General features: G+C 42.6%; 1 protein-coding gene across 1 annotated transcript; it reads left to right on the forward strand.

Moving 5' to 3' along the window:
• The first annotated feature begins 28 nt into the window (after nucleotides 1-28).
• On the forward strand, nucleotides 29-25753 carry LOC121672869 (protein FAM180A-like). The gene is made up of 3 exons (XM_042045773.1): nucleotides 29-317; nucleotides 21840-21940; nucleotides 22852-25753. The coding sequence occupies exons 1-3, from the start codon at nucleotides 242-244 to the stop codon at nucleotides 23191-23193; spliced, it is 519 nt and encodes a 172-aa protein (XP_041901707.1). The 5' UTR covers nucleotides 29-241; the 3' UTR covers nucleotides 23194-25753.
• The last annotated feature ends 1309 nt before the right edge of the window (nucleotides 25754-27062 follow it).

A 27062-nucleotide genomic window follows, 5' to 3' on the forward strand; every position in this document is an offset into this window, starting at 1 on the left:
TGAGTCATTCCAGATGTGGATAAAAACAAAGTCTGTCTGTGAAAGTAAGTTTCCTGATCCCGAGGAGACTTGGTTTGGGAGAAGAGCTGAGCGCTGACTTCAGCTCTACTCAGAAGAATAGACTGGTTCTTCTGCAAAGGGGGAGGGGGAGACCAAAAGCCATTATTTATTCCTGAAAAGAAAGGAGCTGGGAAATAAAAAATCTACTATACAGCTAGACATACGTATTTTAAAGAGAAGGATGCTTTGGAAGACTTTGGTGCTGCTGCTGTTCTATTACAGTGCTCATGCCACTGTGACCCACAGATGGAGCAGAGGTAAGATTTAAACCTGAAAAACTATTAAGAGAAAAAATTTGAGTTGTAGATTTGGTCTGAAATTATGTTGCATTATACATTTATATATATATATATGTATGTATGTATATATATATACATACACAATTATACAATTTTTCCCTGCCTCTGGAATTTTTTTCTCCGTTAAACAGGTCAGCTAAAAATATATAGATAAATAGAAAAATGCACTTGAATAAGTGCAAAAAGGTAAAATTAAATTTGTGTTCTATTATAATAAAAATATATAAAATATCCCAAGAACGAGAATTACATTCTTGCACTTTTTCCTTTCTCTCTTCTTTCTGATTTTTCTCCTGAATTTACAAAAAATATGGTATGAAACCTTAAAGTGAAAGCCTGTGCAGTCACAGCTGGCATAATTTGCTCTAGCAGGATGACACCTGGTAATAGTAAAGAAAAGAATGCCTAGATCGTGCAAGGTGCCTGGGAATGCTGCTACCCTGCCCTGGCAGAGGAGAACAGATAACACAGAGAAAGTGACCTCATGTGTTATCAGGCTTTAGCTGCCAATGTGACAATACACAGCCGTGACATATGTGTATTCAGGTGTGTGACAGCAGCATATGGAATGTTTGGGGACTATTGGATTGCACAGGAGATGCTTGCTTCAAAGCTAGTAATGATGCCCTTTCCCTTTTTTAGTTTTATTCTCTCCTCTGGTATTTGGCATGGGTTCAGTGGCTGCTGGAAGTGGAGGAAGGAAACACCTCCCAGAAGACTTATTTGGTTCTGATATTGAGATTCACAGATGTTTAAAGGAACTGCTAAAAGCTTAAAGGTCTGCTAAAAAAACAGAGCATTCAAATGCCTCCCTCCTTACTCCAGTCTCCCATGTCTTCCTCATCACAGCTGGTACCATTCTAGTCTGCCAGTTGGGTTTGGGCTTTGGTTTGTAGGAGAGGGAATGGTTGAGGGAATTAATGGAGAGCTACACAATCCTGCTCAGGCTGTATGAATGCTTATTTTTTCCTTACAGTGCTTAATTGTTCTTCACAGAAATCCCTGTTAGTGGGAGCTCACTGGCAGGGCATTGACCTGGGACTCACCAAGGCAGGTTCTTTCCACAAGTTTTTCTTCAGACTCTTGGCTGATATTGCATGAGTCATTGTACCTGCACGTGCCTTACTTTTCTCTTCTGGTATGAGACAGGAAACAACACCAATTTTCATCATAAGATCCTGTAATTCTGTAGGTAAGAATTTGTCATTCCAGGGATGACACAAAAATGTGAAAAAATCAGAACTAGATCTGATTTAAAAAAATATATATATATAGATATGATATATTAAAAAAAAAACCCACAAGCCCACCCTTTGGAATAATGATGTCACCTTGCCTAAGAAATGGAAAAAAAAATTAGAAAAGAAAAGGGAGTTCATTTTCATGGAATAATCACTATGCAATTTAAGGATGTTTTTCACTTTTGCTAACACACTTATTTTAATTAAACAACACCTCGACCCTAAAATGAATTAATGCAACTGTTAAAATCCAACTTTAATCAACATGAATATTTAAAGAAAAACATCAGAACTCTATTTTGCCTTTTGGGGAAGCAGGGTTTTTTCAAGCTGGAAGCTCTAGCACTTGTTGTTGGAGACTTCAGAGGGAAGAGAAGATTCATTCCCTGTTGTGATAAGTTCAGTTGTCACAAACAGTGTGTGCAGACATTTTCTGAGGGGGAAACCAGATTTCTTTTCCACATCTGCTGGGACTATTCTGCTCTAAAGATGTTTTAGAGGCATGACTCCTTCAGCAATGACTACTTCAGTGAATCTCCACTCCCCTGAACTATGTGTCAGCCCAGCCAAATCTGCAGTATCTAGAGAGGGCCCAAACACTGTCTTAATTTTTAAATTTCTTAGAAACGTAAGATAAAATTGGAGTACTGAGAAATGACACATTCTTCTGCACACTCAGAGCTCTTCCCTCCCTCCACAATTGACAACTGAGTCTTGTTTAGGTTAAACCTCAGTCATTTAAGTCTTATCCAAGTCCTGATCTGAGTTTTGCAGTGAAAAGGAAAGACAGATCAACATCTGGTCTGGTGGAAATGAAAGACAGATCTGTGTATCATCATGCTGACTTGTCATCCAGATTGTTTACAAAACAGTAGAGCAAAGACCTTGCTTTGATTGCCAGCAGTTGTTGTTTGTGATGGAAATGAGCAGTCAATATTGTATACAACAAGGTCTGGCTTTTACCATTTTTCCACTGGGAAGCACTGTGCAGCCTGGGATCCCCAACCCTTGTAACCAATCATTCAAACTTTGGCTCAAGAAAACCTCAGGCATGAGAAAAGATGAACACACTTGTGCTGACTGGTGAGTGGGATCTCCAGACTGCCACCTCCCTTTTCCCTTTGCTTAGAAGCATCAATGAGTGGGGAAAAAAGAAATGCATTTCTGTCAGGAAAACAGAGTGCTTTATTTTTTCCTTTTTCTTTTTAAACTGCCTCAGCCCTTTGCATTAAAAATCTTACACACACTCCTCAGCCTGCTTTGATTGAGTTGTGAACACTGGTCCAAAAATCACAGGCAAAGCTTGGTCTTTAGGATGGGTGTGTTTAGAATAATAAAGAAAAGATCCTGAGTGATGATGAAATAATTTTCTTGTCATCACCTCAAGTTTCCTAGAGCCTCTTGTAGGCTTAGCTGCATGGAATTACCCTCTCAGATTTTGTGAAGCTCCTGTCTAGGGAAAAAGCATAATGAAAAAAGGTAATTAAAAGTCTCTACTGACTAAGTATTATTCCCTGTGCAATGGCAGAGGTGAGGTCGTATAAATTCTTCTAGTTCCAAAGAAGAATTCCAGTTCCTAAGAAATGTTTCTTCTGAAGAAACCAAGGAAAAAATCCTGGGGTTTGACAACAAAAATAAGCAAAACACCTCCTCCATGAAGCTATGGCAACCAGAGACAGTGTCAGTGCTTGCCAGTTGCTTCCATCAAACTTCTTTGAGAAGTACCAATCCACTGGAGAGCAGAAGCGAGCCTTATGAGTATTACAAGAATTGTCTGTTCCCTGAGGAGAAACCCTAAGGCAATCCTTATTAGCACATCTCAGCTGGCTGGAGTTTATTTGCTGTAAAGGCTGCCTGATTCTAATAAATGGGACACACAAACAGTAGCATTCTTGCTGTGTGGTTACTCAGGGAGGAAAGATGCAGATTTCTTATGGCTGTGGCTTTTGGACAGTGCAGAAGCAGCTGCAAGGGTAAGTTCACCCCTCAGTGGAGGCTGGGAAAGGAGATGTTGAAAGACATAAAATAAAAGGGTAAAATGCTTTTCACCCATCAGGGAGAAAAGGATATATCAGCTCCACAGAGGTTTCATGCTTTTGGGGACTTTTTGTGCTGCTCCTTCCAGACCTCAAAAGCAGCATTACAGTCCCATCCAGATCTATCCAGTCCGCGTGCCTTATTTTCTACCCAGTCTCTAATGGCTGGTGAAAGTCAAATGGTTGTTTGAGAGCACCAGGGGAAGAGTTTGCTCTCCTTAAAGGTTTTCTGCAGAAGGAATTGCTTGAACAAACAAAAGGTCCATCCTCCTTGATTTCCCCACAATATTGCAAACTCTTTTTTTTTTTTTTAATTTGCTCTAGGGTTGTGGTAGCTCAGTTTGTGAGTTTGATGGAGCAGCTGCTACCTGAGCAACTTTTGCCTGCTACTTCTGCTTGTGGGCTTAGCAGGAGTGGGCTGGCAGCTGTCCTGTGCCAGGAGAGGGAAGACTGTGTAGAAGAGAGCAAGAGACTGGTTGTTGCTGGAAAGCCAGCCAGCACTTTTGTAAGGAAGCAGTGTTTAATACATTCTAATCTCTGCACTCATTTGGTTGGAGGTGATCTCTGCTGTGTGTGCAAAGATTGAGTGCCCCAGCAATTAGAGCATGCCCTTCATCCCCACTCCTTTTCATCTTATTTCCCTGTCTTCCCTGCTGCATCTCATATTGCATCCCTACAGCCAGGCACTCCCTCCTTGAGCAGCTTCTGAGGTTCCACCACCGACAGTAACCCTTGTTGGACATTTTTGGCTTGGAGAGCATGAGCCAAGGGAATGTGGCCTGAACACAGGCTGTAATTGCAACACAAATGGTCAAACACATACACATTTATGTACCCAGTTCTCCTTCAGTAAACCAGGTTATGGTCTGGGTTATTTGATACGTGACAAGGTTTCCAGAGATCTGGTCCAAGTGTAAAAAGAAGTTACATCATCTGGACCAGCTACCAGAAATTTTTAAATGGTAACATCTATCCAACTTCCTTTAAATTCTATAAAGACATTGTTATCCAATTCTTAAAATGTGCAGTGTAAATGAAAGATGTGAAATGAAAGCTATGAAACAGCACCAGCTCTGTCTAAGCCTGCCTGCGTAAAGAGCATTACTTCTTGTGAGAAAAATGCAATATTTCCCTTTTCTCTGGCTCTCATGTGATCACTTGGAAAACTGCCTCAATTGCCCCAACTTCCCTGCTTGTTGGGCCCATTCCAATGACCTCACTGGAGCTGCAAAAGGTGTGATCAATCTGCTGCAAAAGTTTTTCCCACCTGCCTGAGTCTGTTCCATGAGTCTGCCCAGTTCCTGGGAATGCAGGTTTGTGGGCTGGAGTCCCCTGACACAAATTATTTCTGCACCAAATATTGCAACTCTATCTGTAAGGAGATGAAGGCACTTCCAGAAGAAGGTCGGGAAAGGGATTCCTTATTAGTACAGATGCAAAGGTAACTGGAATACCACAGTCTCTGAATGGATTTTAACCATGGTAGGATAAATATCCAATAGGGTAGGGCTGTGATTGTAATCAAAATCCATTCTAGCATGTCCTGATTCTCCAAATGCTCCTTTAGGCCCAGACTTAATTAATTTAACCTGCATGGAGTATGATCCCTGAATCAGAATTCACAGTGGCTGCCTGAACCTGAAAGACATGCAAAGGATTCTTATTAAAAAAAAAAAAAAATCAAGGCTTCTAATCTTTTCTAGGGCAATGATGCTAAACTGTGGTGAGATCAGAGGGAAGATAGATTATGGAAGTTTCCACATTTTATTTTAAATCACAGATGGATTTTGTACTCTGTGAAAGCAGTCATGCTGTTAGGAAGGAAGGATCTAAGTGATTCTGAGACTTCATTCACCACAGGAAGCAGCCAAAAAATGGCTAAATCTTACTGCTCACACAGCTATAGAGTTAAAAAGACAGAGAAACTAGACAATTTTGAGGAAACCTGAGTAAACAACAAGAGGAAGATGCGTGAAGTAAAGCTGTTTTCTCTTTGTTATGTGCTAGACTAAATGAGAACTGTTTGCTTGAAAATGGCACCTGTAGAATCTTTCTGGTGATGCCAGTTCCATCCCAGTACTGAGGACTGGCAAGTCAGTAAGGTATTTGCTGTCACTTTGGTCATCTTTTTCATAATTCCTGCAGGCTGTAGTGTCACATCTATTTGCCTCCGTTCCAGGTATGGAACTGTCCTGGGATCTGGATCAGTTTGCACAAAGGTCCTCCTGTCCCAGCCAGAGTTCATCTGGGAAGCACCTCCTGCCCTTTAAGTGTCTCTTTCCACTTTCACCTGGAAATAGCTCCCTTCACCCCCCTCTAACCACCATCTCACTGCTCCTAGTGCCTGTTGATCAGCCAGTGTTCTCTTCCATAGGTGAAGCAGCTCTGTAATGAATGAAATAAACTCATGTAAAACACTGTGAGTCCCCCCCTGGTTACCTTATACTCAACTGTTGGGCCCAGAGACCTCAATGGTACCTGGCATTATGCAAACACACAGCATAAAAAATAATCTGTCCTTCTCCAGAGAACTTTCAGTGTAATTAAGGAGAGGAAATATTAGCATCCTTTTTCATCATGAGGTACAGAGTCATTAAATCCCTTGCCCCAAATCTCTTCAGGATGACTGTGTGAGTGTAGTCCTGTGCATTGTTAATAGCTGTGATTTATTTATTTATTTATTTTTAATTCTGTTTCTGAAGCATAAAGTGCTTTTCTCGTTTTCTCGGGGTAGACCACACCAAATTCAGCAGGAGTGTAATGGCTTCTCACGCAGAAAGAAATCCCGTCAGAGGCACTGAATAGTACAATCTAATTAAAAGGGAAGTCAGCAGGCCTTAATGAACATCATCAGGCTGCAGAGGCTCTGATTATTCGGACAGTGACATGCAAGATGTAAATTGCTGAGGTGAAGAGCTGAGTGGGGCAGCAATTCACTTCGCACGCAGTGCTTGTGCCTGGGTTCAAGGCAAGGCAGGACCCACAGGGTCCTGGTGCTGGACCCTGGAGGTGCTGGACCCACAGGGCAGGACCCTGGGTGCTGGAGGACAAATTGGAGATTGCCTGTAGGCACAGCCAGGGCTCTGTGAATCTCCCTGCACCCCGGTGGTTCTGCCGCGGGGAGCTGAGTCCGTCCAAGATGAAGAGAAGCCAGCTGGGTACATGGACCTGGCTGCAGCAAAACAGGGAGCTGTGCCAGTCTCTTGGCTTGAAGGGGGCAAAGCAGCCTGCCCCTGCTTTAACTTTAAAAGCACTTAAATGTGCAAACCAGCACAACAAAAGTCAGCAATACTTTTTCTGCTCTCAGGAGTGAGGCCACAATTCGTTATCTTGAATCTGGTTTCCTATAGTAACTTGATTTTTAAAATCTTCCAGCCTGAATGAGTTATTTGTTGTTTTACAGCAAAATGGCACTGGCATGGGTGAAGGTGATGCAGGTCAGCTGTACAGAGAGCTGGTGCTGGGAAGCAGAGGGGGAAATGTATCAAAGCATCATTAAAAGGGAAAAAAAAGGCAACTTGAAAATAAGCTGCAAATGACACTTGTTTTTTAACACAAACAAAAAACCCCAAGGGACTGTCATCTGTGAGATATTCTCTCTCACTGGAAGGAAAGAAAGTCAAGAAAGGGATCCTGTATGTCTATTGTCCCTGTGTCTCCCATTACACCCAAATCCTGTTTAATTTGGCTGTTGCTATGGCACTTTATGATATATCCCCTACAGCATACTTGCTCATTCAGAGACATTAAACCAGCCCAGCTCTGCACCACAAGCTGTTGTGTTTCCATGCTTACTCAGTGACCAAGCCTCAGCCAGTAACTCATTTTACCCTCCCTGAGATGCTCCAGGGTGCAGCAATAACCTGTCTCCACTTCTCCTGCTACCACAGTGCTTGTGAGAGCACAAGCTCAGTGCTGGGCTGGAAGCTGAGAATGTGAGGAGGAGAGAAGCAAAGTTAAATAAGCTCCACTACTCCCAATTTCCACAAACATTCCTTTCCTCTGGTGAAAGCATATGTGAGGCCTTTCCTGGCCCACTTTGCTGGTTAGGTTTGGCAAGCCCCCAGTTCCCCTGAGAGCAGCCTGCATACCACTCATCCTCTGGAAATTCCTCCCTAGCCGCAGGGAAACAGGTCACCAGCCAGGAGCCTGACTCCAAACCACTGAGTCTCTCTCTCTGCTCAGGAGGAGCCAGGTGGGTAGCTGGAAAAAGATGCTGAGAAAGGGAAAAATAAGATGTTCAGTGCTCAGAGGTTATTTGGGAGGAAATGGGACAGTGGAAGGACAATGCTGTGCTCCAGTCTCATGTTGGAGACCCAAATTCACGAGGTCTTCTGTGACACCTGCCTGGCCCCCTCACCCCCTGGCACAGCACAGGGGAAGCAGAACACTTCAGATAGGTTTTGCCTAATTGTGAAGAGAGTAAACTGCACTGGGCTGGATGTGGATATCTGCTGCAAGCCAGAATATCAGGATTTAATCATCTCCATCCATTTGGCAGGTGGTGATATGCCACAAAAGGACTTGATGCTTCTAAACTCTTCTCTGTCTTGGGAAGAGTAGAGACTTTCCAATCTGGCAGGGGTAATTTGAGCCACAAAGAGGGAGACAGAGACAAAGGCAAAGGACAGATATACTGAGAAACAATAGGGGAAAAAGCTGGAGGTAAAAATGAAAGTGGTCTGAAGGAGAGGAAAAACGAAGATAAAGGAAAGGTGCAGAGAGAGAGAAAATGTATAAATATGGATGGGAAATAGTAATGTGCCCATCCAGTCAAGATTAGATTAGCACTGTCTCCCTTGTCAGCATGGTATGCATCCCCATTTGAACCCACACTTCAGCAGATGTCCATCTGTCACAGCTGGTCTTCATCTTACCCATCTGCCTCTCAGGCTCTTGGAATGGTTGCTCTTCTTTGGAGCTGGCACTGCCTTTTTCTCATGTAAGCAGGACTCAAGTTTACTCCTAGTCCCCAACAGCCTCTCATCCTACCAGGATGTTGAGAGCTTCTAATCTGGGCAATTGACCTCTAGTCACAGTATAAAAATGAAAGTTACTGCTACTGAATCATCAGTGTGTCAGGATATCTTCACTCTTTTAACCCCTCCCTTTGATCTTCTAAACTGCATAGGTATGCAGAAAGACTCTTGCCACTGCCCAAGAAACAGCCCATTTTATTCCACAGAAGTTGCAAGAAACTTGCAGTTTTACAGGACTATGGAGCTACAGCATTTCCCATTAACATCAGTCATAAGAAACAGAGCCACAACTGCCCAAGTACCTGTATCTCCCTATCAGTCCCTGGAGGAATGGATCAGGTTTTGAAAGCCCTCAGTTTCCTCCTTGGTTTTCATAATGCTCACAGCCATTACATTACTTTTTTGTTTATGCTTGGCTCTAAAGAAACACAAAGTGTTTATTGAATTTATTTATTAAGCACAGATTTTATATCTCAAGGAACTGTTCATGTCTTAAGCCCCCTTTTAAAATAAAAGAAATTTAAAACATGCTTCATTTTTTATTTACTGTAATTATTCATGGCTTGGCACTGAACAAACTCCATTTCCAGTTAAACACTACTCACGGACCTCATAATATAGTACAGCATGTGTTGAATGAAACCATCCATTTTTCATAGTTGCAGCAACTTCTGTTTTCCTGGATTACCCTGCCAATTTGGCAGAAGGTTTTGGAAGGTAATAGCCTAATGATAAAAATGTATGCACTACTTGTTCTGTTGCTTTCTACTGCCAGTCTCTTTAATAGACAGAACTAAGTACTTGACTTGTACTTAGCAAACATAAAGCTCAGTTGGGTCCTTACAAAGAAATTAGGATAAAAAAGCATCCAAACATTTCTCTACACTCAGCTGTCCCTAGCAGGAATCGGATACAATGAGCAAAAATCAGATCTATCAGCCCCAGATAGGCCCAAGTGGCAGGGGGCACTGTGTGGCTGCCCTCTTGGGCTCTCCAGAAGAAGGAGGATGGTGATGTGGCCCTGTTGACACACAGCACGTCTGGGAAAAGCCAGGGTGAAATGAATGGGCAGCACAGCGTCCGATCTCTCCCTAAAACTATCCTACTGCGCTGAGGGAAGACTGCAGGCACTTGGCTGGGGCCTGGGCAATGCTGCATATTAAGGATGGAGGGAATCCTGCAGGAAGGCAGAGAGGGGGATGGAGATGTTTAGCAATGGGGCTGAGGAAGATGGGGCAGTCACACAGACTGGTGAGTAGTGTTCCTGTGGTGCTATATTTTGCATGTTCACAGCAGGGGAGTGCTGTGGGCTTCAGCTGATGAAGTCTGGTTTTGAAGAATCTGCCTGGTAAATACCTGAGTGTTAGGGATACCATAACAAATTGTATTTCCCTAGAAAGACACTCCTTTTCTAGCCAGAAGCTGCTGGACACTTGCTGGGAATTTCTGGATACCCTTCAAACCCTGAATGACTAACTGCATGTGCCATAGCCCATCAATCCGTCATGTACCCCGTCATGTCAGCCCCACTCCCTGTGAGTGCTGCTCACAGCCAGTGTGGTCCAGCCAGAGTGAATGCCAGAGCTGAACAACATATGCACTTAGATCCTCCAAAGGAACAGAGAGGGCCTCTGAAGTAAAATATCACCATCAAGGCAAAGAGCTCCGTTTCTACTTGCACAAATTTTGCAGTGTAACCAACTCGTCACGAGTCTTAAATACTTTATACCCTCCCTTTCTATTTTCTTGATCAAAGATGGAAATGTGTGTCATGCCCAGCTGGTTTTCACACCCATCTATGATGTTCCCCCAGGAGCTTTTCCCTCCTGGTCGAATTCATGCAAGAATTCCTACCAAGATGCATTCCTGCATTCCTACCAAGATGCAAGCTGTCAGAGAAGCAGGTGTATCCTCCCTGATGCCTCTGCACATGAATGCTGCTGGACCCAAGACTGGACCTCAGCACCCACTGGATGTCTGCCCACTGAGGTGGGAAAGAGTCCCAGTGCTTCTCATTGCAATTCCAGCTGGGAGCAACTGCTGGAACATACTGTGGTTTACTGAGCAGTTCTCAAAGCCCAATGCACTTCCCTATGGGTGCTTCTGCTGACAAATTAATGCATGTATTATTTAGGCAAAGTTATAAATCACCTTCTGAGCGTTCCTTTCACAACAAATTGGCGTGCTCGTGGCAGCCTGTCTCTGGAACCCCATGCAATGGTTAACAGCTACTAATCCAAGGAGCTCAGACATGACAAGCTAGTTTTCATTCTGCTTCATCCATCCTTAATCCTCAGCACTCAGAGGTCAAAGCAGAACTTAAAGATTATTTGGGCTATCATTTGGAATTATAAATAGGGAGACAAGTAGTCCCTGCCTTATTTTATGGCCATACTAAATGTCGATCTACCCCTACAAATGACTAGTGTGTTCCAGTACCTCAGACAATGACTACCCCAGCTTGACAAAAGGAGATCATATGAAGATGATATAAAATGGGTATCAATCACATACTCATAACCAGGTGATGTCTATAAGCTTACCTGGGAGAACGCCACCAGATCTGCCATGCAGATATATCACATGCTGGAGTCCAGCTTTGGCAAGGAGTGATTCTGTAGGCCAAAGCAGCAGACAGAAAGCTGACAAGAAGATTTTTATCTAGCAGGCTGTAACTCACATGCCAGCAAAACCTTTCTAAGTAAGCTCATTTCAATATGAAAGCTTCAGAGTCTCTGAACTAGTAAGAGGAAAGCCCAAACAACAGGATGAGATTTATGATGAGCATCACAGCATATTACCTGAAGTGCTTCTCCACAGTACTAATGCCTTCCCTCACAGTCCTCACACAGAATTAAACCAAAGAACCGACTCCCAGCTGGTTTCTGTCAGCAGCATGCTAGAGGATTTCACTGGAAATCAGGCCTTCCGCCCTTTCTCTAAATTTGTTCATCCTAAATTTAGACCATTAGGTCATTTTTTCCTTAAATATTTACTTACATTATTTTCCCACAAGCCAAAATCTACTTTACAAGTTCAGCTCAAATGGCTGCAGAAGAGGGTGCATGTTAAGGAACAAGAGCACTGAGTCAAATACATGTGACAAATTGGCAGGGTCCTCTTGGGCTGGGAGCCACTGGGAGATGGCACATGTAGGGGTAGGAACTGCAGCAGTGAAAGAGGTTGAGTTCTGAATTTCCATCAACTTCAGGCACAGCTGTCGGCATTTTGTGCCTTTCAGGTCTCTCTCCTCAGAAAACAGGATATTTGGGTTATTCTGTTGGCTGTAAGATTTCTGTAACCCTGACTCTACCTTTCTTGTCTTCTCTGTGATCCCAAGTATGTCTTTCACAGCACAGGGTTCTCTGTGACCTGGCTGCCAGCAGAGCAGCATCACAGGGCTGGTGGTGCCAGTTCAGGTCATCTGAGGATCTCACCCACAGTGCCCAGCAGCCTTTAACAATTTGCAGCATTCCAGGTTTTGCCAAGACTTTCTGTATTTAATGGTGAATCCAGTTGTACGTCAGTCTCAGCTTTATTTCAGCAGATTGTGAAACCTGAAAGATCTAGAAACAGCCAGGTTTTAGGAGAATATGAAATAACAGTGAAGACTGGAAAAATGTCAGCTTTGTAAAATGGAAATCCCATATGTGTGTTTGTGAAATGGAGATGCAGCTATAAGCACAATCCATTTTACATTCATCCTTTCTATTTCTTTGCTATGTTTATGGCAATATCACAAAGACTGTCTTGGCCCAACGTTGCATCTGCACACATTGAAATCCACTGATTAGATTTAGTGGAGAATTATATTTAAGCTCCATTAATATTGTAATTTTATTTCCACACGGATGCAGACATTAACATAACGGGGCCCAGACATGCATGCAGGTGTGTACTTGACAGAACAGATGTCTTCCCGTGCCGATCCTCACTCACCTCTCCAGGAGAAACACGTTTCCCTTGACTCTCACCCAGGGATACAGCCCAGCTCTCCATCCTTCATGGTTTGCTCAGGTGGCAAAGCAGCTGTACCAGTCCAGTTCAGAGACAAACCCAAATCCATCTTCAGGTCTGAGTCCCTTTCTCAGACTCCTTATCTTTATCAACACTACTATAAATCACACAATGATTTGAAAAGGCACTGCCTCCAAAAATAACACATTTCTTACAAAAAGGACCCAGTATCCCCATTCTTTTTGTTTACTGGGCAAGGCTGATTTATACTCTTTCTCATCCAGCACATATTCATGTCATTAAGAAAACCACAGCAGGTGCACTGACATTTGGAGCTCAATGAACAGCTGGAAAGGCAGCTGGGGTTTCCCTGCTTTTGAAGAACAAGTGAAATCCCAGAGCAGAGGAAGCAGAAAACTGGTATTTTTGTATTCACTTCCTAACAATTTATTTCAATTTGGATGAGGATCTGAAGGAAAAGGGAAGACATTTCTGATTGTTTCTAGTTGGAGGGAGAAGAAATGATCAATCTAACGTTTATTCCTCCTCAGTTTTGAGCTGTGATATTCATACTTAGTGAGTATGAGGAATACCTTGTTGTTTCATGTGAGTGAGTAGTTCATATACGAATAAAATAATAATAGTTGTTAATCAGATCAGAGACTGCTCCTAGACCCACTGTCAGACACTTGAATTTATTTGCCAGTTGAAACCATTCATAGATGGCTTAAGTGAATAATTCCAGGGTCCCCAGCATTTCTGAGCTGTCATGTGATAATGAAATAAAATTCCGTACTACTCTCTGCTAGGTCTGTAGTTCAAACTGGACCTTTAATTCCTTCCTCTTCATCCAGTCTGAGAATAAATTTTACATATTCTTTCTGCCAGTTGAATTTCCTCTGTCAAAAGCTCAGTGGGGTGTAAGCATAGAAGGGGAAGAACTATTTGGCAGCTAATGATCCTGCAGCCAACCCTCACCTCTAGCAAGAGCAGTGACTACCCTTGTTGAGGTGGTCATCAACAAAACAGTGATCTTATTCATGTGGTGGTTAGATCAAGGGTATGAAGGCATGAGGAAGGGCTTCTGCTCTTCCTCCCGGGCCTGATGTCCATCCTTAAGTCATCTGAGGACTTGAATCATCACCAGATACACTAAGAACAGTCAGAGAACAACTGCACTGGGAGTTTCTCACACGTAGAAATGCTGCTGGCATAGCAGATGTGTTGTGAAGTGAGGCAGCTAAAATCTACCACTGTTTGGTTTTTTTTTTGTTTGCTTTCCCCCTTCATTCACGACCAGGCAGATTCCTGGCTTAGCTCCCTGTTTGGCCACACAAAGTGGTGTTGGTGTCAGCACAAAGGGAAGGAAGGAGTGCCGGGCAGGAGAGCCGGGCTGCCCCTTGCAGCTACAGCTCCATTAGGTCAGACTCAGCACAGCCCTCGCCAAGCAGCCACCTTGTCTGCCAAGACACAAAGGAAACCCAACCATTCTTCACTACTGAATGAATACCTTTTCTCTGTGCCCAGTGACTCAGCTGTGAGGAAATACATGCCTGGGACGTGGTGCAAGGCTTGAGCCCACCGCTTTGGGCTCTGTAATGTTACTATGAAAAGGCAGAGAACTGGTGACAGTGATGTGGTGTTGAAGGGCTTTCCTTTCAGAGCAGCAGTAGCACCATGCAGGAAGCTCTGGGAGCTGCTATAGTTCTGCCTTTTCCTATGAAGCAGAGCTCTGATTTCCCTTGCTCTCTCTCCATTGCTCAGCAGCAGAGGCAGCTGCTTCACTCTGCTCCTCGGGTGCTTCCCCACTGCTCAGCACCAAAACACAAACACATAGCTGTTTTGATTCCTCCCTTCCCTCACTCACTCCCTTCTCTGCTGCCTCCTGGGAGAAATGGAAGTAGATTGGAATTTTGTTATATCCCTTCACTTGTTGATTTGTAAGAATCAATTTCAAATATGTTTAATTAAGACTGCTTGATGTCTTTTCCTTGGATAAGGGCCATGTGAGCAATGCAGATAGGGAAGGAGAGGTGGCTCTGCAATGAAGACAGGAATATAAAGTACTGGTCCATTTCCCAAGTCTGCCTGACATTAACTGTGCTACCACAATTATTTATTGGCTATGTGTTAAACCTGTGGAGCAGGTTGATATTTCTTTTCTTTGTTGCTGGCCTTCACTTATACAGTTTTTGCCGTAGCCTACCCCCAGTCTGTGGTAATATGACAGCAAACCGAAAGATAAGATAGTATATTCTACTTCTTCTTTCCTTCAGTTTCTCTGTGTGTATTTTTTCTCTTCACACCTTCTGCAGCAACTTTACTCCAGCATAATAAAGGCCTCTTCTGGCTGACTGCAATGTTTTTTTATGAGCATAAATAATTCCAGGTGGGGACCCCCTCCTTATCACACCAAGGGAAGAATAAATAACACAGTATACATTTTCAGGCTGGGAATAGGTGAAAATGCTGCATAATGGAAATTCCATATGAGAGAATAAATTCTCAGACCATTTTAGCTGGTTGGTGCTAGTGATGTCTTTGAAACCATTTCACTTAAGTCATAAATGTAAATATCCTCCACCTCTCACAAACACAGGCTCAGCTGAACCATTTTCTTCTCTAGCAATATACATTCCTGCAAGCATAATGGCTTTTTGGTCTTTCTAATACACCTTTACATTTCTTACTTGTGCCTAGTAGCTAGACAGGCTATTACCACTCTAGTTTTTTGTATGGAAACTCTGTTGCACATTAATCTAACCTCACACATCTCAGGTCATTTATGAAGTGCACAAGTTTATGTGGGAATGGGTTCTGTTTTATGCAGCTGAGACACCCTTTCAGAATGTGTTTGTTCCTTAAAAAGGAGATAAATTAGTAAAAACTAACTTACTTTGAAAAAAGCTGGTTATGTGTTGCACTACAGAACTGAATATCTGCTATTAATTTTAAGTGTTTTAAACTGATTTTTTTCCTAAGAACAGTATTGCCTGTTGCAAACTTTTGTGGGGTGATCTACTTCTTACATCCTTATTGACAAAACTTTTTGAGACAAAGCTTTTCTTTTCCTTTAACCATTTTTTTAAAGTAACTAAAGATAATGATAATGTCCACTCCCGCTTTTAGTCAACAGTCAGGAATTAAGTTTAGCCTTAGGAGCTAAAAAAGCAAGGATATGAACTGAGAGTAAAAAGAGGCAAATTCTCTCAGTAGCTGCTTTTCAACATGTGCTAATTCATGTTGTTTTGTAATTAAAATGTTTTCTCCATCTTGCTGCTGTGTTCTCCTAAGGGACATTGTGATTTAATCTCCCAGTAATGCACTGCACTTGTTGTCATGGAAGCTACTTGTGTGAATAACTGCAAATCCAGGCACAAGTTTCGGATGCTAGGCTATAGCACTGCAGCATTTTTCTCTTGTCTTTCTAGGATTTTGTGTGTTTCCCTTATTTTATTCCTCTTATTCTTCCTCTGGCTCCCCACTCTTTCAATTTCTCCTGCGTTAGGACAAAGTGTTCAATCATTTCTAATATTGCAGTTTTGATATAAAAGAGCCAAAAGTCAGGAAATGTAGCCAAAGCTCATGTTCTGCCCTGTGTACAGCTGCAGGCCCAGGACAGTACAAACACCTTGCAGATGGTGAAGATGCATCCTTCTGGGGATGAGCCAAGGGCAGGACAAGGAGTAAAATGCATAAAACGCATTAGTCCTTTAATAATACTGCCCTTTTTGTGGTTTACATTACCACTTTCACTGCCCAACACACCTCTCATAGGTCAATATCCCCCCACCCTGAAGTAAATGATGCTTTTGGCACCACTGGAGAATGGTAAAGACACGTTTTTCAAAGGGTATTTCCAAGTTAGCCTGAGGCAGCAAATAGGGAATAGTGAATTGTTACTCCAGCAATGAGGTAACTCAGCTTGGACTCACCAAAGCATCATTTGACAGAAATAAAACGCTTTATGCATAAAAGATACTTCTGGTCTGTGTGCAAGCCCTCAGAAGTAAGGTTATCAAAGAGAACCATGAAACAAAAGCTTTTTTCAAGTGTTTGCAACCTTTGACACTCATGTCCTCTTCTCTTCTGCACAGCATGGTCATGGAGAGCTCAAACCACTGCTTCCCATAAAGAGTTATAGACACAGAATGGGTTGGAAGGGACCACAGTGGATCACCTGGTCCCACCTCCCTGTTCAAGCAGGGTCATCCCAGAGGCAGGATATCCCCAAGGCACAGGATTGTGTTCAGACGATTCTTAAATATCTCCAGTGAGGGAGACTCCGCAACCCCTCTGGACAATCTGTTCCAGTGTGCAGTCACCCACACAATAAAGAATCCTCTTGTGAGCATTTCAGGCATTTGCCCTAAAATCCAAAACAACAGCTTCTAGAAACTGCAACAAAATAGATTCAGGCAGCCTGGACCACTCATCATTTTTGCATATTGTTAATTCTAATGGCTACTGTTTCTGCCTATACAATCACTTTGTGGACAGTGCTGAGTTTGCTTTCTTTGGCAAAAACTTTCATCCACCTTGAAGAATCAAATCCTTCTTGTTCCTCTGCTCCTCCATAAAAGGGGTCCTACTGAAGCAATGAGATAACTCTTTTTCATGCCTCTGACGGCAATCAAAATAATTCCTTTGAGTCATAACCCCAATTAAACTGTTCATGTCCTAGAGCCCTGGGGAGCTGTACTTGCTTTGGAGCAATGGTCCATACAGGGGCCAAATTGTGCTTCATACCTTTTCATAGGGGAAGAAAAGGGCATTGATGATGCACAGATAACTGAGAACTCTTGCAGCTATGCTCTGTACTTATTGAGCAAACACATCACAGGAAGCAACTGGGAAATCACGAGCAGATGCATGAACTGGAAAGCAAAACTAAATATCTGTACCCTCACCAATGAAACTGCAGGGAAAACCTGGGAGAGGATCACAAATATTTACCACATGGCTAATGAAGTGCAGAAGATTCTGGCAGAGTTCTTAAGAGAGATGAAAACATCTATAAAATGAGGCTATTTTCAGCCTCAAATGTGATGTTATGTTTAAACCATAAAGATGCATGAGCTAAGTGGTTAGAAGCAGGTCAATGGGTTGGCAAATATGGCTTTCTTTTTGTTTAAGAACGTGGGTAGTCTGGAAGGAGAGTGGAATTGAGTCAACAGAGCCATAGGAGATGGGATGGGCTCCTGCTGCAAGCAGTGCAGAGAAGAGGGGTTTTTGCACCAAGTTTGACAGGCATTTTAGCAGGAGATGTGTGGGCTGCCTGAAATCTTCAGGCAGAGGCAGTGGTGCACTCCAGGGCACAGGATGAGGCCGTGCAGGGCCAGGCAGGGAGGCTCAGAGGGGGTGGCTGTGCTCAGACATGCTGCTCTCTCTGATCCACCGCCAGCCCTGAGCCCTGACTGGGCAGCAAGGCAGAACTCCCAAGGCCCCACTGGAGAAGGAGATTTGAAGATTTGGGTATTTGGAAGAGGATGAGCGTGGCAGTACAAAGATATATAATAGAAAATGTTTTCAGTAAGGGTAATGAAAACCTTGTGTTTCCTAACTTGTCTCCCCGAATAATAAGCTTTTTGTTACGTGACTGATCAGCCCTTACGACAGAAACACCCTTATCTACACTGGAGATGTCTTAACACACTTGTAAGAGAAATAAAAACAATGAATTGATAGGAGACTCTCCACCAACTTCAGAGATCCCTGGGCTGAGCTTTCTCTCTCAATACTAATTGGGGATCTCTGCTGCTTAGATGTTCATGGCTACTGCCATTGAAATGAATTGGCTGCAACATCAGCATAAAGTGATGCACATCACCTTGCATCTTCAATTGCTTGACAGCTTTACAGAGAAGTCCCTTGGGAAAGAAATTAGTGAAGAGTTCTAAACTCTTCTACTGTTCTTTATGTCCCCAGACAACTCATGTCAGAGATGGAAGTAAATGCAGGAAGAAGTAAAAGTCAGCAAAAAAGTTTCAAGTGGAATTTGCAATCACTAACTGCAGAAACTGACTGAAAATCTTTCTATATCTCAGCTATTGTGCTTAACTGACACGTGTGTTAAGTCAGTACAATGAAAATCAGAGTGCTTGCTCTAAATGCTCATACAGACTTGGAGGAACTCATGAATTCATGGAGAGGACTGTGGAAGGAGTGATGATGGAAGGATTTGACTACTGAGCAGGAAGAAAGAGAAAGGGAAGGACTGAATAAAATGCAGATCAGGAAAATCAGATAACCATGACAAATACAAATGAGCTCTGAAAGACTTTCTGAGTAGAATCCCTAAGAGCTGTAACAGACTTTAATATGTTTTGGGAATGAGATAATGAGACGAGGGAGTCAGTGCTGCGGGGGCTGGCATGCCTCTGATATGCATAAAAAGCCCCTTCTCAGGACAGAGCAGCCCAAGCCCTTGTCCCTTTGAATCTCCTAACCTAAGCCATGTTATCCTGGGAAGAGCAGGATAGTCAAACCCTGCTTGTTTCTGAGGTATGACCTGTGACTCAGCAAGTGGGCCAGTACTGAATCAATACCATGGCATTCATTTTTGTGTGAGTCCTTAGCTGAGGCTTTTCTGGGTGAGTGGTGTTGGGCTGAAGCTGGTGACTCCCAGCTCAGCTCCACGGTGGGAATCTGTGCTCGGATTGAAAGTTAAAAGCGATCAGTGTGATGACAAGAAGAATGACATCACTGAAGCAAGATGCCACAGACACTTTTCCCATGGCTCAAGGGGATATTTGAGATGTAAACCATCTGCATATGTAGAGGTACTCCGTGCTCTGAGGCTGTTTTCACCAAAAGGGCATCTAAAAGAGATAAAAATGAATAGTCATCATTCTGGACTGGATTTCTGCCAGCTGCTTAGTAATTAGAGTTTTAATTGCCCCATAATAAAAGTTTTAATTACTCAGCAATTAGTGCTTGAAGTTTCAAGTGCTTCACATGCACTCAATTGCATTCTGGAATTGTCAAGAGCAAAAAATGGAGTAGCTCCAGTGTGCCTCAGCAAAGCTCTGAGCAAGAGCGGGAAACATCAGGGATGGAGCAGCAGCAGCAAATGGGCACAGCTCCAATGCCAGTGGTCAGCCAGGCAAACACTCTCCCACAGCAGACCCTGCAGGCAGCTTGGGATCTCTCCCAAACTCCCTCCTCCTCTGCTGGGCCAGGCAAGCTGCTCAGGTGCTAAAGGCATGGTGCTGGGCTGGGGGAAGGCTGCTGCAGAGACCAAACCCTTTTCAACATCTCTGTTCTTTGCCTCGGTGCGTTCCCTCCTTTAGGCTTTTAGTCACACACCCGGAAAGCACTATCCCGTCATTTTAAACATCTTGATCTAAACTCACATGGGCGGGATAAGAGGCAGCCAGCTCCGGAGGTATCTTATCAAAATGCCATACTCATGCTATCTACTATATCTATCTCCAGTAGGTTTACTGCAATTCAACAAAATATTTTACTTATTCCTTAGCTAATTTAAGGCCAAAATACCCTTTGTTGTGTCAAGTATGAATTGCTTCATACCTAGCATTATCCCGATTCATTTCCATATGCTGCATAATAAAGGTCCTGAGGGTCTGGTTTCTCTCTTCTTGATTTACTAGAATTTAAATATCATTAACAAGCCGAACTATAACAAAGCCAACAGTTGCCAATGGTGCAGCAAACAGGGCTGCATTTAGGGTACAGAGCCTGGAAGAAACTGCATATTTATGATCTGCTTGGGTAACCAAAGAGGCAAATTGTCTGACGAACCATGTAGTCAGAGAGTAGGGAAAACTTTTCCATAAAATAATTACAGTTGCTCCAGCTTTTTTTTTTTTTTAATGCCCAGAAGAGAGAGCTTTAAATGATGTTCAGTTTTTTTACAGGCAGCATGCAAAGTCTATCACAAGAACTTTGGCAAAACTAGACAAAATGGATTTAGTAAAAATGCTTCATGGGAAAAAAATTCTGGTAGAGGAAGGGTGGGATGAAACTTTTCAGAAATTCAAAGTTAGCTTCATGTTCTATTAGATATTACTCATAATTCTAAAAAATCTTAATTTTGACAGGGGAATCATAATGTCTTTCAAAATGTGGGGCATTTGTTTCCTTTTTTTCTTACACTGGTTTCCAAGTTTATCTATTGGTAAACAGAGCTAAAGTTGAGAAATGAAGTTTACAGGAAACATACCAATAGTCACATAAGCACAGATTAAAAAAAACAACTCTTCCTATTCCTAAATATTTGAAATAAAATCCAACAAATTCAAATTATGATTACCCAAACATCAAAATCTAAATAAAATACAAATAATAATATACAACTAAAACACAAAACAGAATTTTTCCTTTCTGCTCTGAAAGTAATTTAGACCTTTGAAAAGTACATGGATGGTTAGTAACTTGGTTAATAACTCAAAGCATTTAGGTCTTCTCTAAAGCAGCATCAGATGTTTTCTATACTCCGGACTGTCCAGGTCACTGATTCCACAAATGCTCTACTCCACTGGGGTGCTAAGTTCAGGGACTGTACATATGTTTTCTGTCTCATTTCCCTGACACAAAGTCTGTAGTGCACTTCACAGTGGTGAACCAATACCTGATCATAGCAGGCTCTGTTTTTTCCAGTTATTACTGGAAAATACTGCAAAGTATTAAAGGCACAGTAAGCTGGGATTCACCTCACTGGATGTAGCTGTCTTGTCTAAGCTGGTAACAGGCTCAGTGAAGAGACACAGACATCTGGGTGAGTCACTCTTTCCAAGTGTAAATGCCTGGGACAGATGAGCTGATTACTCTCTGGTGGATCTGTCTCTAATAAATAAGGGGAGATCAACATTTAGACAACTGAAACCAGGAGAAATGCAGAGTCTCAGAAGCATGACAGTAGAAGAACGGACTGAAAAAGTAGGTTTTATTGAATGTCAGTATTGATTTCCCTTTTTTGATCCAGGAAAAGCACATGTATTTCAGACAATGTTGATGCTGCAATTATCCAATTCCTTTCACCTCTGAGGCTGCAGCTCAGAGCCTCAGGCTTGGATAGCAAAGCACTCTGTGTTAGGCACCCTATGGATCTGGGACAAACAGTTAACTCTGGTAGATCAGGGTCAAAGCAGTCCCTGCCACACATTTTATTTACAGCAAAATGTCGTACTGTACAGTAAGTCTTTGCAACTCAGGTTTTTACTTGACTCTACTATTGAAAAGTGCTTCTTCTTGTCAGTGTTTGGCACTTTATAGAACCTCTCTTTTCCCATTATTGTTTTCCAGCTATGCTTTTCCCAGCTGCTCAGCGATTCAAGAGGTCTTCAGCTGCTTTCCTCAACCCAGTGTTACAGAACTCGCTGGAAGATGTGGTCCTGCTTTATGAGGTTCAGTATATGCACCTTAAGCCTTAACCAAGACTGGGGGTACTGTCCATACTGGGGTGGGTTATTCATTATCTGGCTTCATGTCACTTTTAGTCATGCCAGCAGTAAACCCATGCCTGTGTGATAGTCCACCAGAAGGGTGGGAACATCTATATGTAGATATATACATGTATGACAAACTCAGATCTTTGAGCAAAGTGAAAACCAGAGTGAAAGGCTTTCCACTGAAAGCAACTTTCTCACAGAACAGTTGCATATAAACAACACAATGCATGTAGATTCTTTGGTCTGTGTCTCAGTCCACAATTATTAAAGCCACAAGTATTGCAAAGTAATCCCAAGGGCATGACTGTTTCTCTTCAGAGCAATCCATGTCCCTTCTTTCACAGCACAGCAATCTGTAAATCACATTCTGGTCATACGGTTAGTAAGGGAAAGTGGCCTGACTGAACAAGGTGTAGGGGTCAAATCTATCTAGCCCACATTTTTAGAAACTAGGATTGGATGTCCAAACAGGGGACATGGGCTTGGAAGTCACTGCTGTGCTCATTCAGACCTTGGCTATCCCTGGCAGCGTAAACAGCCTTTCCCAGCTGTGCTGCTGTCTCCACCTCTCTAATCCCCATGTGGCACCAGCAGCAGCCCATGCCAGTTTTGGACAACAGAAGACTGCCTGCTTTTTCCTTTTACTCTTTCCTTTCCCCTTAGCCTGTCTCTAGTTTTCCCAGGCAGGTAACACAGGAGTCCAATGCCAACACAGAAACTTTCTGGTCTTCCCCACATCCAGACAGTGCAATTGTCTCCATTTGACAAAAATTAAAGACCCAAGGCCATGTTGTTAATTCACATTTACTCTGTCTAGAGTCGCTTGGAGAAAATAAATAGCTTTCTGTATTCTGATTTTGTACCAGTTTCTTTTAGCTGAGCTTGACATTGACAAAGGTCAGAGGATCTCCATCAAAGATGAGGAGCTGGCTTCCCTGAGGAAGGCTGCTGAGTTTGACACCGTCTGCAATGAGATTATCCCCAAGAGCATCACGGAGATCCGCAGGCTGAGCAGCAGGCTGGCTTCCTACCCCAGGGTCCTCAAGAAAGAAGACTTTGAAAGGACAGTGCTGACCATGGTGTACACGGCCTACAGAGCTGCTCAGTCTCAGGGCCACCAGAAAGACACTTGGGCTGAATCCTTTGTCAATCTTTACAAAGCCCTGAAGAACGACCTGATGTTCCCACACAACAAACAGCCATCATAGTGGGAGAGGAGCAGCAGCTCAGCCGCCTGCGCTGGTTGATAATGGACACAAGGTAGCACGTCCACCACTTTATTCTGTAAAGAGTTTAATAGCCTGCTTCATGAAAGATTCTTTGTTTTCTGGCTCCCTCTTGTGGAATCCGCTTTCTAGTTCCATGTTAAGGGTGAAAAACGTCGTCAGCCCTGAGAATTCGATTTTTGGGCTGGCTTGGAGGCAGGTTCTGTGACAGGCAAAGAAAGGAGTCTGGTGTACACCCAGGCAGACCCTTGTTTCAGGCAAACCCTTGATTCATCCTGTGGGTTTCCTATAAACAATTCATAAATATACTGTGCTTATGCTCACATGCTGATGTGTAAGTGCTGGAGAGTGCTGCTTTCCAAGCTGGGGAAACAAGTTCATGTTTTGGCTGGCCAATAAGTGAATATTACACAGAGATGAAGGCCCTTTGTAAAAGGAAGAGGTTTCATAACTGCCAACCTTCAGAAATTATGCCACATATTATTCATTCCAAATGTTCTCCTAAATAAGTACTCTCTGATTCACTTCATTTGGCTGAGCCAGTGTTCAATTGCAATAACATTTGCAGAAGACAAAGGGCATTGTGAAGACCAGCAGCAAACAATGCCTGTGAACGTATTCCCTGCTTCCTGGAGCTGTCCTCCCAAACAGTCTGCAATGATTCTTTCATTATTTGCACATGACTTTGCTTCTGCTGCTTGTTTTTTTTTTGAAAGAAACATGTATTTGTCCTCAGTGGAATCCAAGGCAAGACAAAGGCCCTATTTAATTTAATAATGACACATTTTTCCTGGTTCTACCACTTGAACGTAGGTCATCTAAACCCATGTTTCAGAATCCCCCTGAGGTGAGGGAGGAAGGTGCATTAAAACATACCTGGTGCTGAATTTAGCACTGTGACTCTATTTTTTTATAGTAAATTGTATATTCATTTGAGTATATGTGCGTGTGTGTGTGTGTGTGTCTATGTTCATGAATGTGTGTGCACATAAGTGCTGAGTACATAGAAGAATCCCAAATTGTTCAGTCAGTGAACAATTGCATCTGACCACTTAGCAGAAAATGCTATTTACCAATTCAGTGGTGCGAATTATGAATTTGAGAGCAGCAAAGGAAAAACTGTAGAAGTAGTGCAACCGATTATAACAAACTCCCTGAAAAATCATGAACAGAAATCAGACAGAATACTTTGTCAGACAGATGACTAGCTATCAAAAATCCAGACTATTCTAAGTTAAATCCCCTAGTTTATGTGCACAAGAGATACAAATTCTGGTTTTCTATTGATATTAAAGGTGCTTCTACTTCCAAACCATGGGAAAATAGCTGAACATTTATTTTATCCTTTCATACCATCATTCTCTACCTCTTTATTGCATAATGTCTTAAGGATGCAGGCCCAAATAAAAAGTCCCTGAGAATAAAACAGACCTAAGGATTCCAGCCCAAGTTCTGCATCATGTTTAACTGCTTTTGCATCACTTGAGCAAAAGGAATTAATTCTTCTGTGTCCCTTAAAAGGGACACTTCAAGGACTGAAGCTGAAAAAATCCACCCAGAAGCACAGCAAAGAGCACAGTGCAAGCAGTCAGAGCACACTGGATTTGGCAAACACCTGTGGGAATGGGAAACCACAGCAGCCTTAGGGGCAGTCTGGCCACAGCATTAGCAGCTGGACAAAGGTTTTATAAAAGACACAGTCAGTCTTGTTTCTCCCAGAGTTCCTGGATTTGTGTGTATGAGCGTGCACATTCATTTAGACGCACATATGTGCAGGCACATTTTATACCTGAAGAGTTTTCTTGGCCATCTTCAAAGCCTGTCTGGCAGGTGGTGAAGGAACCTGCAAACTTCAGCCACGAGGCTGTGGGCCACAAATATCTCTGTCTCCTCTGCTTGCACACACAGAGCTCAGCACCCCCAGAGCAGCCTTGCGCTCCTGCCCACGCGCCCTTTGAGCCCTCAGCTTTAACACTGATATCTGCTTGTGATTCCTTCCCCCAGCATGCTTTACAAACACATGGAGGGGAAATGCCACAGAGTGCAATACTGCCTTTGCAGCTCTGCTTCTTGGCTCCCTGAAACACCGCTTACTGAAAGAGCCTGGAACCAGAGCAATTCATAAATCCCTCACAGTCAGCTACTCCAAGTCAGCAAAAATAGCAAGAAAAAGAACTAGGGCAAATATTAATTGCTAGCAGTCACCATCCAGAGAAATGCCTCCCAGCCATGCTCCTCACCCCACAACAGGACTGCCCAGAAGAGTTTACTAATCATAAAATATTCCATAGAAAAGAATTACAGATAATTTTTAATATCTTATAACTCCCTATGGCATACATACCTTACTGTACTTTACAAATTGGTAACTGAAACATTTATCTCCTCAACAGAAAATAAAGGTTTTATGAGGTTTTTCCCTCCTCCCTTTACTGTGTGTAATGTAAGAAAAAGATTTATTCCTTGGGAAAGTGCTTGGACTGCCCAGGTTAATTTAACAGACACTCTCAATGTAATAATAAAAACATTCTACACAAAAGTACTTGCCTTTGCATTGTATTGATTTCAGCAGCAGATTTACTATTTTGCAACTTCAGCATGAGTAATTGCTTATCTTAGACTGTGAAACTCTTCCTGAGAGCAACGGTATGGGAGGGAAGAGGGAACTGTCCCTTATTACGTGAAGGAGTTAATAAATAGGAATGAGATTGCCTCCCCTTTCCAGAGTTCAGGTGGGAAGGAGCATTCTGCCTTCAGGGAATTTCTTTGGGCTTAGGGCATTTCCATCCCTCAGTATTGCTTAAGATGCAGGTGTAGGTTGCCTTCTCCCTATCTCAGTTTATGGCTTATTGCTTCAGACTGAGTCTTCTTTATAGGGAGTTCTTATCTCATGGGTTAGAAAACCACTGCCCCTAAATGGCACCTTTAATCCACCCTTTGACCTTATAGATGATAAAAAATATGAAATAAGGTTATATTATTTTCCATTTAAAATCAAACTTTTTTTTTGAGTGTTTTAGACTTTTTAAAATTATTTTTTAGTTTCTCTGAAAAAAACTAAAAAAACAGATCCCGAGATGTATCAGCCAAGCCAAAATCTTTATATTAGCTACAGCTTTTCTTCCAGAACTAGTCGTTAAATTTACCTGAAAGGTCTCAAGGTTCTGTTGCATGATGGAAGTTTCAGCCTGACATACAATTACTAATTTCAGGAAGAATTCACCCCACACATCAAAATCCTCTGCAATTCTGCCTTTACCAGTTTTCCAGGACTCAGGGTCACAGAGGCATCACAGTCCCAAACTGGGGAGCTCAGTTTGTCACTGACTAGAAGAGGGTGGGGAGAGAACAGGCAAGCAAGTTTTGGGGGCACAGAAAATCCTAGATGTGTGCTTCCCATGAGACACAGGGCAAATGGATGTCTGGCTACAGATTGTGCATGTAACGAGCCAGTGGGTTCAGTCCTAAATCTGCAGTGCTTTCTACCCCACAAAAGGCATTAATAACAGAAGAGTCTTGTCTCCACTAGAAGACAAGACTTTAGACTAGAAAGTCTAAAAATTCTCAGTTTGATTTTGGGCCCTCTGGATACTCAGGGCACATGAGCCAGCACAGAGATCAGCCCAGGCCTTTTGAATTAGTTACATTCAACGGTCGCCATGGAAGAAGCACGAAGACAAAAGATACTGTTCAGAAAACAATGATTATTTATTTATCATCAGTACAGAGACCTTGAAACAATAACAAACTGTTCAGCCACTTAAAAAAGCTCTTTTTATATATTTGTGGGAATGTCAGAAAGCTGTTGATTTTCTCAAATGTTCTGACTGTGTTTGGGGCAATGGGTGGAG

This window comes from Corvus kubaryi, unplaced genomic scaffold, assembly GCF_017639235.1.
Source record: "Corvus kubaryi isolate FWS band 111438036 unplaced genomic scaffold, C.kubaryi_AGA036_p1.0 65021, whole genome shotgun sequence".
In the NCBI taxonomy this organism is placed as follows: domain Eukaryota; kingdom Metazoa; phylum Chordata; class Aves; order Passeriformes; family Corvidae; genus Corvus; species Corvus kubaryi.

Excerpts from the sequence above, each read along its gene's own strand:
- LOC121672869 (XM_042045773.1), top strand. The coding sequence starts at position 242 with ATGCTTTGGAAGACTTTGGTGCTGCTGCTGTTCTATTACAGTGCTCAT. Across the intron at positions 318-21,839 it reads GACCCACAGATGGAGCAGAG|CTATGCTTTTCCCAGCTGCT; the intron begins GTAAGATTTAAA and ends ATTGTTTTCCAG. Across the intron at positions 21,941-22,851 it reads ATGTGGTCCTGCTTTATGAG|TTTCTTTTAGCTGAGCTTGA; the intron begins GTTCAGTATATG and ends ATTTTGTACCAG.